General features: G+C 40.1%; 2 protein-coding genes across 3 annotated transcripts in view; one reads left to right on the top strand and one right to left on the bottom strand.

The window, feature by feature from the left end:
- pphln1 (periphilin 1) overlaps window positions 1–17550 on the top strand; it is a 72455-nt gene that overhangs the window by 28885 nt on the left and 26020 nt on the right. The window contains exon 1 of one of the 2 annotated variants that reach the window (XM_023350644.1): window positions 16740–16770. The exons of the other annotated variant lie outside the window; for it this stretch is intronic. The gene's annotated coding sequence lies outside the window, so the exon portion shown is untranslated. Of the gene's footprint in view, window positions 1–16739; window positions 16771–17550 lie in introns of those variants that run through there. 2 annotated transcript variants of the gene reach the window in all.
- LOC102236902 (YY1-associated factor 2-like) lies at window positions 824–16675 on the bottom strand. The gene is made up of 4 exons (XM_005799098.2): window positions 16348–16675; window positions 15851–15976; window positions 3575–3730; window positions 824–3467 (listed from the first exon to the last, which is right to left on the bottom strand). Exons 1-4 carry the CDS (start codon window positions 16371–16373, stop codon window positions 3215–3217), a joined length of 561 nt encoding a protein of 186 aa, XP_005799155.1. The 5' UTR covers window positions 16374–16675; the 3' UTR covers window positions 824–3214.

The following is a 17550-nucleotide window of genomic DNA, read 5'->3' on the forward strand; positions in this document are numbered from 1 at the left end:
AACTGTACTTCCTCTGTTGCTCATCCTTTTAAATTGTTAGATATTTACTGGTCTGTTTTAATTCCAATGCATCTTTTTTCTAATGCAAGTTAAAAAAAAAAAAAAAGAAGCTTAAATCTGAAAATTTATCGAGGAGTCACAATCTCTTGGTGATCAGGAATGGTCAACTTTGAATGGCTTGAAAAGTTTAATTTTGACTCACTTCACCTCGTGGCTCACGTGCTTTTATTCTGAAGGGGCACAAGGGAAGAAGATCTTCTGTCCTCGCGGTTTTCAACGTGATGCCGTAGCAAGCAGCAGCAGCAGGAGGAGGAGACCCTCCGGAGGGGGGAAGGGTGGGAGCGAAAAATGAATAGGGTTCCCTGAAAGGACTCATTCAGTCTGGCTTTAAGAGAGTTGCTCTCAATGAGTGGGGTACGTTTGACAGACAGATCTGAAGGTCAATTGAATTATCATTAAGTGTGGGGAGGAAAAATTGCATCGATGATCAATAAGGTTAGTAGGAGGGTATCAAATACACTTTGGTATTTTGATCAAAAGTTATGAAAATATAAGGAACTACACAAGAACTTGATCTTGCTGTGCTTTGGAGTTCTCTCATCTGCCCTGAGACTGAGCAATGCTTGTTTTGATGAAAACTGATATTACTTGTATTGTGAGGAAAACAGAACCAGTAATAGTTATTCCCACTCCGGTAGCAAAGGTTTTAAAAAATAAAGAAAGAAAGAAAGAAGGAAGAAGGGGAAAAAAAGAAAGAAAGCTGAGGCCTACAGGCTCTTGCACGTCTGAAATAATAGCTGGGTGTGTGTACAATAAGCAGGACGAGTTTTTCTTGTTTTTAATTTGGTAAGTTTCTTATTTAGACACATAATAAACAACACAGTTTAAACAAAGGAGCATGGTAAAGCATGACAAATGACAATAATAATAATAATAATAATAAAAACTACCAATAAGTGATAAAGTTGCAATTTCTTTCCATTTTTGCCACAAATGAATCTTTGAGTTCACACACCTAGTCCCAGCTAGAGTGGTGAATGCAGCGGACACATGAAACAGTCCTAACAACTAAGAGACGCCGCCGTTTCCACAATATATCAAGACTTTAATAATATCATGCTGTGACACTTCTCTGGCTGTGAGCTCAAATGTAAAAATCTTGACAACACTGATATGATGAATATAACCACATCCAAACATTGTAGTAGAATATTATAGAAAGCTATTTTCTCTGTTCAACTATTTTACAGGTCTTAGAGGTTATGGTGGAGTTCATCTGTGGTGGTTCTGCTGGAGATTATTGTCTTCGAAAGTTTCTGAAGTCCTCGCTTTGTCAAAGTTCATGTCGAGAAGTCCACTCTTATTTTTCACCCGCATCTTGCGCTGAGTGGTAAAAATTGGCTTCTTGTGCTTTTTCCACAAGGACTTGAGCCCTCTCTGCAGCTCACGCAGGTTGCAAGAAGCAAACCGGAGTCATTTACGCCACATTCAGTCACTTTACCACCTTCTATACTTAGCTGAGATATCGTCCTCTTCTTGTGCAATCAGCGACTTTTAACTAAACCTGGTTTGAAACGAGCTCCAGTTCAAAGAAAGCACAAAAATGTTGCATATTTGCACATCTCCAGCCTTTAGAGTATGTCTATAAATATAAATCTCCATCTGAGGGAATTTGACATGTAGGATCCCTGGTATATCATTATGAATGTTAATAGTTTATTTACCTTTTGTAGAGAAAAAGTTGAGGCGGGGGGAAAAAAAGCACAGACAAAGTTTTAGACTGGTGTAGTGCAACAAGGTGGAGGCAGCTGGCCAAAAACGAGTGGAAATAGAGGCTGAGTCGGCACCTCGACCACTCGTCACATTCCCCAGAAGATTCACAAGGACCGTCATGGCGCTGAAAGAGGCTGACATCAGGGAATGCCTTCGCTATGACCCGTGATTTATGCCGGCTCCGCAGTGAGAAGTTTACGTCCACTCATCAAAGGGCAAGTGTGAATTGTAGAGGTTCAAACTTAATCTAGATATGTTTACTAAGGCTTTGGGGTTACCATTCAGAAATGTCGAGGTAACCTTTCCAAGATGAGGTTTGATCTGTGTTTGGGATAGCTTTATAGTCCTAGAGAAATAAGAAACGTTTTAGTCATAGTGACAAGAAGTAAGTTTGGAGGAAAAATACAGTACCAATTGTCAAGAAAGGTGGGGGAAGCATTATGTTGAAGCTCCGCTTATGTTTTGCTGTGAGTGGGACTGGCACAAAAGAAGGACTACCTCTAAATACTTCGACTTCTGCTGAAATCAAAAGCTATACAGGCTTGAAACCTCTATTTGTATTCTAATCACAAGGCCCAAAATGAATGTGATATTCATGATTGTGAGTGGATGTTGACTTCTTACTGGAACTATAGCAACGTTTAAAAAAAACAAACAAAAGTGGCAGCATAACAGGCATCCTGATGGAATGTTTCTACTCTGAGATTAAAAGTACAAATGTACTTTAGGTCTTGATGTGTCTAGTGAAGAGAGTCCTGGGTTAATATTTTATTCCACCGCCCAACACCTTGTATTGACTTCCTCTCTCTGTAGAGAGGAAAAAAGCAGATTGTTTGCAACGTCGTTCAACTCCAGGTTTTACCTTTCAGATCAGTGTGACTTTCAGCCAGACGACTTTAACATGTTCAGTCATGCAAATCTCCTGTAGAAATTTAGCAATAAGCTGTAGTGGTAGAAAGAAGCTTCCGGATCAGCTGTAAAGGTTCGCTGTAGGGTTCGAGAGTCGCTGGTGAGACAGAGAAAGGTCATGCTTTAAGTTTTTAAACAGGAAATCTCCAGGTAGGGATAGAAGAAGCTGCTGACCATGATGATAACAGTAGGACTGTGCAGTTCTTACAGGAAACTTTAAATCTCAACTCAAGGTGATCGAGTGCTCTGTCCAAAGTTTGTCCCAAGTTTTAATAAGAAGTTCCTCATTAGGACCAAACTTTTTGGAAGTCCATATTCTAGCAGCAGACTTTAGTCAGTGCAGCAAAACATGTCTTCGTAATGTTGTGGAGAATCTTTTGGGTGGCTGAACAACAAATCTTACCTTTCAAAAACAGAATTTTCAAAACATCACCCCTTGTCCCAAAATGTTTTTCCACTAGTGACAATGGAGAGGGCCCTGGAGACGCAGGTTTCCTGTGAGGTGTTGGGGGGTGGGGGGGGTGGGGGGGGATCAGAGGGACTCCCCGTTTACTGAGCTTCCCTCTCCTCTGGATAGGGAAGAGTGGGAGAGGCTCTTTTCCGTGTTTTCTGAGCCGGAGCCGTTTTGGCTGTGATGGTCGGCCGATGAGGCGGAGCTGGAGGAAGGAGTGGATGTGGATGAGGGCTTGGCCTTCTCCTTAAAGTCTGTTATGATGACCGTGAGGTCTCCAACTGTCACCTCCAGATGCTGGGCGCTGCTCCGGTCAATATTTTTTAATCTTGGCCTAATAGGGGGACCAAAGCGTAAACAATGTATAATCCTGTGCTTATTAACACTTAGTTCTGGTGCAAGTATCATACTGACCCCTAAAACCAGAATTAACTTGCTTACCTCATCTTCTTGTGGCTGTTCTTCTTGGGTGCTGGCTCTCTTTCACTCTTGTCTCTCTCGACCCTCTCCTTCTTTTCCTTTTTGGGCTGTGATGGTAAAACAAACTGCTGTGTTACTTGCTGCTGGGAGACGAGCTGGGAGACGGGACGAGGCTTCCTGGTTGTGCGGGAGGAGGGCAGTGAAGAGAGACATGAAGCGGCAGAGAGAAGAGAGATGTGTGGCAGATTAATGAGAGTGAAAATCACAGAGAGCACATGACCTCTCGCTGGCCTACTGCTGTAATGAAGAGCTAAAAAAGCCTATTGGTACTAGAAAGGACGGAACTGCTGAGTTTTAATGTTGGTTCAAAATGGCATATTACAAAAGCACGATTCAAGAGACATAAAATTTCTGCAGAGGTATTTTAAAACTCTTGCAGGTAAGATGCATGTTGTAGGACATAATTGGTTCACGTGAATGGACCCAATGTGGAATTTTCATTTTTAAATTTGACACTTCTACAAACTCAAATCTACAGATTTTCTGCAGCAGTTTTTGTAGCATTCTAGACATTTGACAGCAAAAAAAAATACTTTCAAAGGCTTTGGCAGGAGTCGGTCGGGTCTCATCTATCTGCTGAACAAATCATCGACCAACAAGCTGAAAGGTGGTTTCTGGTTTGACAGTGTGGAGCTTACAGGCTAATGCACTGCTTTCTGATATCTGGAAAATGTATTTTACAAATCATAAAAAGTAATTAGATTTGTGATATTTGGACTGGATTATCCCCTAATAATCTTAGATTTTCTAAAGCACATTATTAACCTTTGATATCTTTATTCTGTACTTGACTGGTACACAGTGCTTGACTTACAAAAATTATCTACAAACATTATTTAAAATTTGCAGCCAGTTTTCCTTTATACTGTGAGCCTAAATGTAATCTGAATTATTTATTTACATAACCCTACACAATAACTCACATTTAACAGTGAATTTCCTTCTACATACTCTTGTTTTTTCTCAAAGCGCCCTCTTAGTTTGACTAATTAGCCAATCGTGTTTTGTTACTAGGGAAAACTAAAACATTTAACCAATTAGCCTCGTCTTTGGGGTGCTCTGAGTTTTTTCACCTGCCAGGAATATATGGGTAAACCTGTAGGTGGCGGTAATGACTACAAGATGTTTTTGCCAACCGCCAATAAAAAAAAAAAAATCAAGAAGAAGATAATGAGGGAAAGTGGTGATAAATTTGATCATAACAATCTAGGGATAGTTTACTCCACCTTGCAAGACAATGCAGAGGATTTTACAAATGACCGGTAAGCTACAGCTTCTGTTCCTCAGCATGTTTTATTTGTTTTAGCTATCAAATTACTCTGCTCTTTTTCTATCACTTGGTCATTTGGTGTTTGCTGGTAGTCACTTGTGAATGTGGCTGCTGTTTTATTTAGTGCATGTGTTTCTTTGGTTAGAATATTGCTAATGCAGCTCTGGATAAATGTTGCTAAGATTTCTTTTTAATTGTTAATGATGCTGTTAGTCATTGTCTTTTTGAGCTTCTGCTACTATCATGATGTTTTGTTGATCTCTTGATGTTTGCTGGGTAAGATGGCACTTCTGTTGTGTTGTACAAGGAGAAGCTGAAGTCCTGTTTAACTGAAATCTATTAACATTCATTTATAAGATTTAGCTGAGCTCCTTGTAAGATAAATACAATTGCATTGTTTTGTGTAAATTAGTTTTATGTTTTTCACAGTTTGGACTATTGCCTGTTGACACTGATTAACATATTTTGCAAGTTACTTAAAAGACTTTTTACTTTTAGCTAATTCAACCCTTCATGTTATTTTGCTGTATGAATAATTTCCCTACCGCTCATTTGAATCCCTATACTGGACTAGGAAGGGAAATCAATTGGCACATCAGCCCCACCAATAATTTTTGACATGTACTTAGAAACTGGAGAGTTGCAGATTCCATTTTTAGACCATTGTATGCTTCCTAATCTACAAGTTGTTCCTTGAATGCACCATAAAGTTCAGAAATGCTTTTGGTTTGTGCTTTCCAAAGCAAACCTGGACAAATGCTGCACAAAGGGGCGGGGGTGTCATTTATTTTGACAATAGTGTCTTTAAAAAACAGATGCAAAATTGTCCACTGAGGTGCATTTATTGCAACAATGCATGCAGATTGATGCAAATATGCCAAGTGAAATGTAGACTGAGAGCAGTGATCAGTTAAATGACTCAACCTGAGAGTTTTCCATTTCTGTATGCCAGCCTTATGATACATAGATATATTTACAACAAAAACACCAATAGATTGTTTAAAAATATCATTTTAATGTGGCATCAAAATAGTTTTTTATTACACTTAATAAGTTTCCCTAATGTGGAATTGCTAAATGTATCAAAATATGCATCTGACTTAAGCTCATGTATGCTCTACCAGAAGCAAACTGCAGACTTTGGCTTCATGAAAATTAAATGGACGTTTGTAGCTGCCAAATTTAATCATAAGGCTGGTAACACAGAGTAGCCGAAACCATCTGCAGTGTCGGCCCATTTGGACAAGTATTGCAGAACCCCGGGCCAGATTTTTACCAAAATGAGTCTCTATGGCCCGTTCGGCTTAATGCAGCAGCTTTTGGCCATTTTCCCCAAAAGGAGGGAATATGCGGTCAGCTGTCTTCTTCAGAGGGGGGAAATGGTTGTTTAGCGATTCTGGGGTGACCTAAATTTGGGCACAGCTTCAAAAAGGCTCTTATTAGCCTTTTTTTTCAGACTTATCAGTGTCTTTACAGAATCAAATTTGGTACAAGCAAGGGTAGAGTGAAATGCAAATGGGTCTCTTGGCCTACATAACTGTCTGATAGGGAGGAGATAGCGAGATGCTTTAATATGTCTGTCCTGTCAGCAAGATGCAGCAAAACTGCTGACAACCTCGTTAAACTAAAGATAGATGCCTCCAAGTCTTCAGAGCTGTGAAGAGTTTGAAGCTTTCTTTATGTTAAATATTCCTGCAACAATGAAAGACGGTGAAAAAGAGTGTGATTATATGGAAATCCTTTGTTCAGCAATGTAATTTGCTGTCATTACAGACCCATTAAGTCTATTACTCCTCATTAATGCAATACATCAGAGAACACTAAACCGTGATCTACCAGTCTGTACCTGCTATAGAAGGACATGCTTAAGGCTGTCAAAATAAGCACTAAGTCAATCGCATAATTAAATAAAATGAGCGTGATAATTGCCATTTGGACAACAGTCAAAGAGTTACTCCCCTTTAATATTGTTGAAAAGCCATTTTGAGATACGCAGCAAACATTTGACACCCAGTACAAAGTAGGTAACTTGCACTTTCTGCCACCGTTGCCTATTTTTCCTGACTAAGCTGGATGATTTTTTTTTTCTTTGTTGCCATAGAAAAAACGCCACAGCTCAACAGTGAATCTACGTCGAGCTGTGTCACTTTGTGACAAAGCCCGCAAGCCTTTTCAGGGTTGCCGCAAGCTCTGTTGTAGCAACTCCGACGTGATGGCGGTGAACTCACTGACCCTTTGGTTGCCACAGTTCTTTTAAAGAAAACAAGCAAGGAAATGCACAGACGGTGTCGTATTGTCCGGCTTGAAGTATTTTTGTTACAAGGGTTTGCGTCTGCTTGCCTTCATATCAACTCTGAGAAGGTTGCTATAAGTAAATGGAGGGAGGGGTTGCTGCGAAGTCAAACCTCAATGCAATCAGCGGATGTATTATTAGAATGAAGGAAGGCAGCCAGTCTAAACAGGACTGGCTATGGTAACCCAATCAAACGGTGTTTATCTTACCACTTAGGCCCTTCCCTGAGCTCTCTCTGGCTGCTGACTAGCAGTCTGAGAGAGAGAGAGAGAGAGAGCGTATCGATTCCGAAAATAATTTCAGCACATAATGCTAACAGCTCATTCTCTTTGACAATATTGGGTGTTGGATGAGTAGCTGGGAGTCAATAGCTGCTCCACTCAGGCAATCCATTCTGCAACAGTTACTCATGTGGAAAAATTGGGATGTTGTGAGGAGAAACCAAAGACATGGATTTCAGAAGGGAAAGCTGGATGACAAAAGTTTTCCAAACAAAACCGCACAGTCTGTTTAAAAAAAAAAAAAGATTCTCCTGTAAAAGATTGAAACAAGAGCTCATTGTAGAATGAGGAGATGGTTGGAGACCAACTTGCTTTGTCCTGTAGCGTGCACAGTTGAAACAAAAAACCTGAACCCTCACATTTTACTGACAGGGAACTCTGGCTGACCTCATCCTGAATACGTTGTGCACAAACACACATGCTATCTATCACGATCTTAGTGTGGGTTTTCACACTCCTCTCCCTCCTTCCGATGCACTCACTGACCTCACACTCTTCCTCCACTAATGGCCCGGGCTGGAAACAGATGGTAACTTTATTGCTGCCGACAGACTTATAAACAGTGTGTGTGCACATTTACCTGGCACAACACATTTTTAAGCGTCTATTGTGATCTTTGTACCGTTCTTTTGCAATTATTAGGTCTTTCTGAGTTTCATAACATCTCTAATCCCTACAAAACAGTGGAGAAGTGGTATTCCTTTGCAATGATGGCCATTTTATAGTTTTTTTGGCATCTAGATCTAATGTTAGTGAAAGTCTACAAAACACAGACAATTGTGGAATAGAATATTCTAGATTAAGTAGATCGCTTAAATTTGATTTTCTTAATCAGCAAAAATGTCAAGTGTTTTATTTGGCACATCAACCAAACCCTGTTTAAGAACCAGAAGTAAAGGAATTGTCCTTTTGAACATTATTTCCAAAAATAATTTAAAAAGGCCAAAATAGGCCTGCCTTTGTTTTTGGAAAAAGTGTGTGTTCAAAAACTAAATCGAGCAACTAAATCTGAAGTCGTGATGTATTGAACCAAGAATAAGCCCCCTTACAATTTAAGTGGACGTATGAAAACAGACCTCCTTATCATCTTGCACCTAATGTTCTTTAACAACTTTCTGAAATTTGCCTGAGGGTGAAAAGGTTGGAATGTAGGAAATTGACTGAGCCTTGCAGGTGCTGCTCAGAGACGTGTAGCTAACCCTACACACCACCGTCCTCCTGAGAGATGCAGATGTGTTTTGCACTACTATTTGGATGAAAATGTATTCCAAAAACTAGCAGTAGGAGGGAGAGTTAAATTTGAGGTAATCTTCGGCCCAAAACCTTCATTATAACCGGTCCATATGAGCATTGAGTTTCTTAGCAATGTCAGTAACAACTGAATACCTTGTATTTCCGGGCCCTCCAGTCAGGTTCAAGGTCTGGACTATGACAACTGGAGGAGGATGTGAACCTGGTAGTTTCACATTCAATTATTCTCATATCTTTGCAGGTAAATTAGCTTTTTGTAGAGCACATATTTCAGTGTTTTTCATCATTTTAAAAGCTGTTCCTTTCTTTGTAAGCGAGTGAACTTAAATAAGGGAGATTCCCTCTAAAAAAGCAAAGAGTAACAGGAAATGGATAAAAATAGATCTCCACAATAACACCATCCAATATCTAAACTGCATTAGGGAGCAGCACATATGATCCTGCTTCAAGGGGTAGAAAGGAATCTTTCTACACAGCAACAAACTTTGATCTTTTTCCCCGCTGAACTGTTGATCTTTTAATGATTTGGATCTTAAGCATGGCTCCGCAGATGTTTCAACTACAAGCCATAATTTGTCGAGCACACTGTGACGAGCAAACAGCCCTCGGAACAGCTGTTGGTCTTCATGTACATATGCAGCACGATGGAGGGCAGCTATGAGGGAATCTCATCTTGCTATTCAGTGATGATTGTGAAATAGCATATTTTCCACCCTGTTGATTACCTTCAATGACGGCGTGTGTGTGTTTTGTCTTTTTTAGCAGCAGGTTGCGCGCTGCTCCTGGGAGCTCCTCCAACCCGATGATTAATGTCTTTTCCTGCCTGTACATGCTACCATTTTGTGTGTGTGTCTGTAATACACAAACAGATGGCTTTCTCTGTCCTTTGGTTTATGACACCTTCTGCAGCCCACTGACCACACTGTGCTGCACACAATCCCCTGCCTTCACACACAATGCGTCATGCATCAGTGTCATAATCAGTGATTACAGGCTTATCGGGCAGCCATAATTTTTGAGCTGCGCTGATGTGATAACAGCTAGCTTCATTGTCCGAGGTGTACACTTTCTGTCTGTACAATGTGTGAGCGCTAATACCGGCAACCCACACTAACGACCCATCTGCGACACTTAGCAGAAAATGTAATCATGGCATCCATTTATATTCAGAGAAAGCCAGCACAAAAGAGAAGTGGATGTGTTTAATAACACTCATTCCTCAATGACTTGAGCCTCAAAAGCTCGGCAGAACAATGAAAACAAACCAAGGAATTTATCAGCACCTAAGGGGATGAAAACATTTGACTGTCTGAGGCGTTATTCTCCGCTAACATCACAGTTCTGAGTAATTAGAGAGAAAAACACACACACACAGGCACTATAAAAGCAGGAAAATGGGGAAAACTGTGGCTTGCATGCAGCGTTTCTCATGAGAAAAGACAACATGTGCAGAGGCATCTCATTAAAACAGAATATATCTTATTGAGCTTATGTAATATTCAAGCTTTCTGGGGAAAAGAATTAGCTGAAAGCCATAAACAATGGAATCAGTCTGAAAAAGCATCAGTCCCTATAGGAAAGCAGAACACCAGAACACAGATGCACTAATCTCCAACTTATTGTACACATTTTCCCATCTGATGAAAATCCATAGGCCTTTTCACAAAAATTTTGAAATAAATCCATCACTTTTGCTCAGTTTTACACTTTCAAGCTAAGCAAAACGGTGAGCCTCAGGACAGAATCCTTGTGCGTGTTAAAGTACTTACAGCATGGTAGAATCACAGAGGTAACAAACGCATATTTGCAGTCCTCTGATTTGGTTCTTTACACTAAAATAGGCTTCGGTTCCGCCTTGCCACTACCTCTGCTCACAAAACGCAACAAACTCCACCCATAATTCCTCCTCCATCTTATGCAGCAGGAAGTTGATATGAAACAAAACATTTCCACCTGGGAAATAATGGGCTTTTGATTGGAGTGTAGAAACATTTTTTTATGTACACCATGAGGAAGCCAACAAAAAAAAAAATACAGTCAGCTGGTATTTTTGGTTGGTAAAAGTTGATGATATGACGCAGTTCACCTGTTCATTGCTTATTTATAGATCAGCAGAAAAAATTGCCAAGAATATTACAGTGGCAGTCAGTATTATGTCCAAACAACATGATTTTGTTCCTGGTGCTATAAATACTTAGGAAGTTTCTACCAATCCTTGATTTTACTTCATTAGAGAAGCTGAAAAAAGGCTGAGCTAAATAGTTGCCATTTGGTTTTTGGGCAGTTAAATCAACACTGCAAAAAATATTTGGAGATTTTGTCAAATGTTTCAACAAAAAACACCCCCCAAAACATTACCAACCTTAATAAGGGGAAAACAGAAAAACAACTCACTTTGTTTTTTTGTTTTTTAAACTTTTTTGCTTTTGCACCTTCACTGTGTGGATGAGCTTTAGGGGAAAAAAACATCTAACCAAAAAGAAAAAAAAGCCAAATACTGACAGGCTCCCAGTCAGCCAGAATAGCTTGTGCTTGTTTAGGTGGAGCTCTCGAAAAAACCTGCACATCAGTCATTCTGTCAGAAAGGCGCCCGAGGTTCAGTTCGACTCTGGGGGAGAGGAGGAGAAAAAAAAAAGAGAGCAAACAGCAAACGCAAAGAGAGAGGGATGAGCACAAAGGAGAGGACTAACGGGAACACGAGCAGGCTCACTGTCCTGACCTGCAGAATGAGTCTGTAATGTTGCAAAACAAGATCTGAAACGCTCAGCGCATTGCTGGTGGCTCTGACACGTCAGCTCAGTGAAATGTTACAGGTGAAGTCGACGCCAGAGAAGGTTATTACGCAACGTAATGTTTTGTTAAGAGTCTTTAGGCCTTAACGCTCCCTGTCAGAAGCATTTATTCCATATTTAGCTTTGATTCCAAACATCAGACCAGAGGCCTGACTTTATTCATATTCCTTTATTCAATCAGGTAAACCCCGTTGAGATCTAGATCTCATTTTCATGAGGGACCTGAGCAAAAATTTGCAATACATAGCAAGTTGCTTTAAGTTTAAGTTGCTTAGTAGCTTTCCATGAATACTCAGACCTTTGGAACGAGTTATCCTGGTTGCATGTAGGTCTTGTGCCTTGCTCAAGAGCCTGTGTAACCGTGTATGTGTTTCTTTGTCCCTCATTTATCAAACAGCACAACAATACTACCACTCCATGACCTCCATATTCAGCATCTGTTTTCAAAAAACTGGGCCTGAGCCCAAGCTCTTCCAGGAAGATAAAAATCTGCCCCGCTTTTTCTCAGCAAACTGGTAATTTAATGAGTGCCTCATCCGCTGCCTCCTCTACGGCTCCTTTGATTAAATACTGTAAATGAGAAGCTAGCAGTAGAGGAGCAACGCAATTTGCTGTATTAATTTGTACATTTGACTGCATTCGATTTGCAGCAAGAAAGTCACTTCTCTACCACTTCAAATTTAGAACCACGAATACAGTGCCTTGCAGAAGTATTCGTAACCCTTTAGATTTTCTCCTGTTTTGTTACGTTACAGACAGAAGTTGCGTCGTACTTTATTGAGACCAACACAAAGTAGACTATGCAAGGGGTAAAAATGCTCTTGCGAAGTCACTACATACCAAAACGTTCTGTGTGCTGCAGGTTGTGCTTCGTTAAATTTGACTACTGAGTTGCTGACAGCATTAGTGAAACATCAGCCAGTTCCCACTTCGTCAAACTGTCATCTGCAGACACCATTACCTCCGATAAGAGTCCAGTTCTGCTGATGTGCGCTTGCTTGGATGCAGTCAAAATCACAGGCTCGTCTCGCTGCTTTCAGTCAGCAGACGGCTTTGGACCCCCTGCAGCAGATCATCTTCCCACGCCACTGGAATCCAGGCTGCAAGATGTGCTAAACTCTACAAGATGTGCTAAGCTTTGCTTACATAAAACATTTATCCTGATGTCTAGACTAAAGTCTACAATCAAATGCTTTCATATCTTTTTTGTGATATTTCACGTGTCAACCCTGTGCTGGTACTGTGTGGTAGGCTGATTTAAAGTCCCATTAGCTGCTGTTGTGAGATGCTTCTTCTGACATGTGCACACACTATGCCCCTGTCAAACAGGAATCCATTGCTTCGCAGCTACAGCTCAGTCATTCTTGTTAAGTACCAAGCATAAAAATCTGCTTATCTTCAATGAGCTCAAAGAGAAATCAACTCTTTTGAAGCGTTTGGTCACCAATATCTGCGCAGCCTTTTTGGCACAATCACATTAGTGTCACAGTATTTCAATACTTTGGTTGCGAAATAATGACCTTCAAAGAGACCCTTAGCAGCGACCTATTTAAAGTAAATGCCTCTAACTATATATCTGGACATATATTTAGCCAAAGTATGAATTAAAAACAGAGTTTCTTGAAACTTCTAATTAGGAATCTTTCTGTTTCTCTTGGCTACATGTGACATTTCAGATCACTAAACAACAGGAAAGGTTGCTTCCGTCCTCCATTCACCAATGTTAACATGGAGTTTGCTTAAACCAACTGAGATTTCAACAGAAACTGATTTGGTCAGTTGGGACTAGGACTGAGCTTTAAATTCAACAAACACTCCATGTGGGTTCAGCGTGAAGCCCAGGAAGAACAAGAACATCTTTGATGCTATAGGGCTGGGTCACTTCTACAGAACATGCATGGTTCATAGACTTTGAAGTATCAGGATTTTTTAGAATCTAGAGTACGGTACCAGGAAAAATCTGTACTAGTATCCAAAACATATGAATCGACACAGAAACGGTCGCTACATAGAAACACAACCTTCTTTCAGTTCCCAAACCCAAATACTGGCACTAACTCCAAATACACTTTGAAGGCAACACTGTGAAAGACTTGAGGGTGTGCAAAGAGGAGAGATTAAAGATGCATGTCTGCTCCAAAACACAGGAGATGTTATTGGAATTTGCGGTTTGGACGGGAATTCTGAGCTGTGTCCTTGCCAACATCCTTAAGAACCAAAACAAAAAGATGGGGAAGGCAAATAATGTCACGTTTGTTTTTATAAGGATCTTGACAAGTTCTTGGCAGCGCTGAAAGCTACTTTTGATGAGTCGATGAAGTGTCCTCTACATGGCGAAAAGCAGCATGTCCGCTGCTTCAACCACTTTAAACAACTGAACTCCAGCTTTTTTCTTCTTTTTTTTTTGCCTGTGTGCGCGTGTGTGTGTGTATTACCCTGCAAATATGCATGCAGTCATGTTGAAAATTTGCATGATGGGCGCATCTGGGCTCAAGTGCGTGCATGTGTGTGTCCCTCCGACAGCAGGATGATTAAGCTGTTGCATAGTAATGAGCTATGGCTGTCTGTCTGGCAGCTGCTCTTTTAACAACAAAGACTCCCACTCGCACATACAAAGAAATAAACGGAATCATTACACACGAAGGGGGGGAAAATAACCACAAAGGCCATCAAAGATCCATTGTTTTAGATAGCATAATCACTGAGAAAGTTGTGCTAATGCAGGAGGAGAATTAGTAATTCACTCAAGAGGGAGATCATGGAACGACACACACACACCGTGTCCCATGGCAGGAGTGCACTGCCACACTTCCTCTCCTTTATTCCTTTGTATTGTTTTTCCTTCTCAAAGAGAGTCGCTCAGGAATAACTCCAATTTCCTGCTTCCAGTTTCTAGTGTGAGGGAATATATCTGCATGAACTGTGCACCTTAATGCCATTAACGTGTGGGTAATTACCCATCTATCGAGGATGTGTATATTGTTTTGAAAGAAGTTGGTTCCCTATAGGCGAGTTGCAAAGTACATCAATGTTTTAGTGAAACGGTTGCGCTATTAAACCGCAACAGTTTCATATCTTTTCCTAAGGTTTGAAGTCCTTTTAATGAGAAAACAGAGAAAAAGCCTGGAGTTGACTATCCTGGCAAAATGTCTTACTGACTTACCAGATGAGATATGGTTGATTATACTAATCTAGTGATGAGTATATAGAATAATACTGTCATGATAACACTGAGTTAAAATAGGACAATTTTACACAAAAGAAGCATACATCTATATTATTTATAGGTATAACAGAAGAAACTTTTTTCTCTGATGAAGCTAACAACATATTATTGAAGATTTTATCCATATATGACTGCTGCTACATTTCACTTAAGAAAAAAAAAATACCAAAGAGGAAAAAACATGTATAATTTTTAAGATTAAATTATATTTTATTCTGCTCTTTTTCCAAGAGTAAGACAAGTATAGCAATCCATTTGGATAGAATCTGTAGTTGACCATTCTATTACGCTACTATTAGCGTTCCGTATGTTGTTTTAAACCTCAGAAAAAGGTTTTACATGTATTGCTCATTTTCTTCAACTGGAAATGTTACCATACAGTCAAAATTGTCTTAACTTGACCACAATAAGTATGAAAGCCTTCTTTCAGACAGATGACCACCAGTGCGCATCCAAAACGGTCAGTGGATTAAGCTATAAGAGCAGTGAATTATCGAGACATTTCTTTTAGCTATTTTTAAAACTCATAGGATCCTCATCCAGCTAAAATTAGAGCTATTATTTGACAAAACTGACAATATTTCTGAAGTCACAGTTTTTGGGTATGCTGTACAAGATTTAATAATAAAAAGGTTACCAGAAACCGTTTTGTACATCACTATGCATTAAAATTTTATTTGATTTAAATTTGCAGTAATAGTCTGTAATTGGGTTAAGCACTGCCAAATAGAAATAAATTAGGATATAAAAACGTAAAAAAAATAAATAAATAAATAAATAAAAGCCAATTTTTCTTATTTTGTAGACCTGACTCTGCCAAGTAGTCAAACCCACCATTTATACAAACTACAAAAAAAAAAACTTTAAAAAATAAGCACGTGGCCCACAACTGTTAACTATTTTTAAGCCATATTTGTATTTGGAATAAGGTTTGAATGTGTTATTAATGCTTAATAAAGAATTTTATTATCTATGCAAAGGCAGCAAAAGAGAGGTGATCGTGACAAAGTGTCGTTTTGATGTAAGGGGGTGGGGGGCAGCCCAGCCATCCCTCCCTCCCTCCCAGGGGACCCACTAATGCCCACACAAACACGCAAAACCTAATGCCATATCCATCGCCTTACCTTGTTGACGTCCCCTTCCTCACATCACACATCATGCACTTAAAAGCCTCTGCCGTGTTCTTGTAGGTGCAGACGCTGCAGTCCCAAAACCCCTCGTCGGAGGAGGGCTTCGGTTGACGCTTCGGCCTTTAAAGACAATAAATGTGGAAATGAAGGAGAAATAAATACTTTTTTTTTTTTTAAAAAGAATGAGTTTATAAGCAAAAATGAGGGGGATAGGAGTGACTTCGAATAGCGAAAGCAAACCTCTGGTAAAAGCCTAAAGGGTTCAGGAAACCATCATCTGCACGCGCGCAGTGATCTGACACCGTAATTGGCGATGAGGTTTTTTTTAACACCCGAGCGAGGATACATGGCACGCGCTCATACACGAGAAGGAGAGGGAGAGACCGAAAGAGAAAAGCCCATTTTTCCTCCCCCCCTCCTCCGTGGTCCGTGGGCTTGCCTCTGTGTCCGCTCCCCTCCCCTGGTTAAAATATTTAGGACGCGCTGCTTACCTTGTGGGGCTCCGCTTGTCGCCCATGCCAGACCAGGGTTTCTCTGGAGGAGCTGGGACGAGCAGAAGTCGTGTTATTTTCCGATTATTTCAGGAAAGAAGCGATGCGCCTTTTACCCGCTCGTCTTCCAGCTGTCGTGGAAACTCCGCTTGGGAAATCGCCACGTGACTCGAAGTGGCCAATCAGAGTCCGGTTATTTCCTGAGGCTGACATTCCTCTTCTTGATGAATAATGCTGCATTCAAGGACACTGTGGAAACTCCTATTAGCGAGTCGTCCTTGTTAAATAGACCCTTTTCACAGTGACGTCAGACAATGGCCGCCATAACTCAAAACTGGGTATCTTTACTTCCGGTGTGATTTTGCCTTGGGAACCAAGCTGAAAACTTCCCGCATTCTCATAATCCTAAGGATATAATAAAAGGTAAGTTTAATAATAACAGCATTTAAGTGTTAGATAGCTGTTACTAATCATTGTAAATTCACCATTCTCTATCTGTGTATAAAATAAACAGCCTCCGATCGGAGAGTAAACCACCTAGCAGCAGCTTTAGCCACATTTAGGAAAAATATACTCTCTGTCAGCGCAAAAAACGCAACCGGTGAATCATTATTTTTTATAAGTTTAGAAAAAACAAGACAAAAGCCACAAATAACAGTTGGGCTTGACGATATTTCTGTTTTTCCAGCAACAAAATGCGCATCTCCATGCACTGTTCATGTTTCTGTCACTGCTAACTGTCACAGAGTCTCTCCCAAAGACGCAAAGAAGGAATAAAAATAAATACACAAGAAAATATTAATGTGCAATGATTTGGATAAATAACTTTAATCTGATTACTGGATTTGAAATACGAACTCGTTAGATTATTCGTTACCGAAAAAGTGGTCCGATTAAAGGCATTACAAAGCAGCGGCGGCACCGGACATCTCTGCTTATAACAAACAAATCCCTATTTTATGGGATGAGTGGCAACTCCAGTCTATAATTTAATAATCTGATCAAGATTAGAGCCTAAAACGTTATAGTTCAAAAACAGTAAAAAGTTCTGGTTAAGGAACAGTTATGTCACGTAGTTAGCTAGCTAACAAAATTCACTAATGCTAAGCTAACGGTTACGCAAAACAAAAATACCTACCTTCATAGTCAAACAGGTATTGTTCGGTGAAGAATTTGTAGCCTTTGTCTAATTTAGATTTTTTT

The sequence above is a fragment of the Xiphophorus maculatus genome, chromosome 17 (assembly GCF_002775205.1).
Source record: "Xiphophorus maculatus strain JP 163 A chromosome 17, X_maculatus-5.0-male, whole genome shotgun sequence".
NCBI lineage: Eukaryota > Metazoa > Chordata > Actinopteri > Cyprinodontiformes > Poeciliidae > Xiphophorus > Xiphophorus maculatus.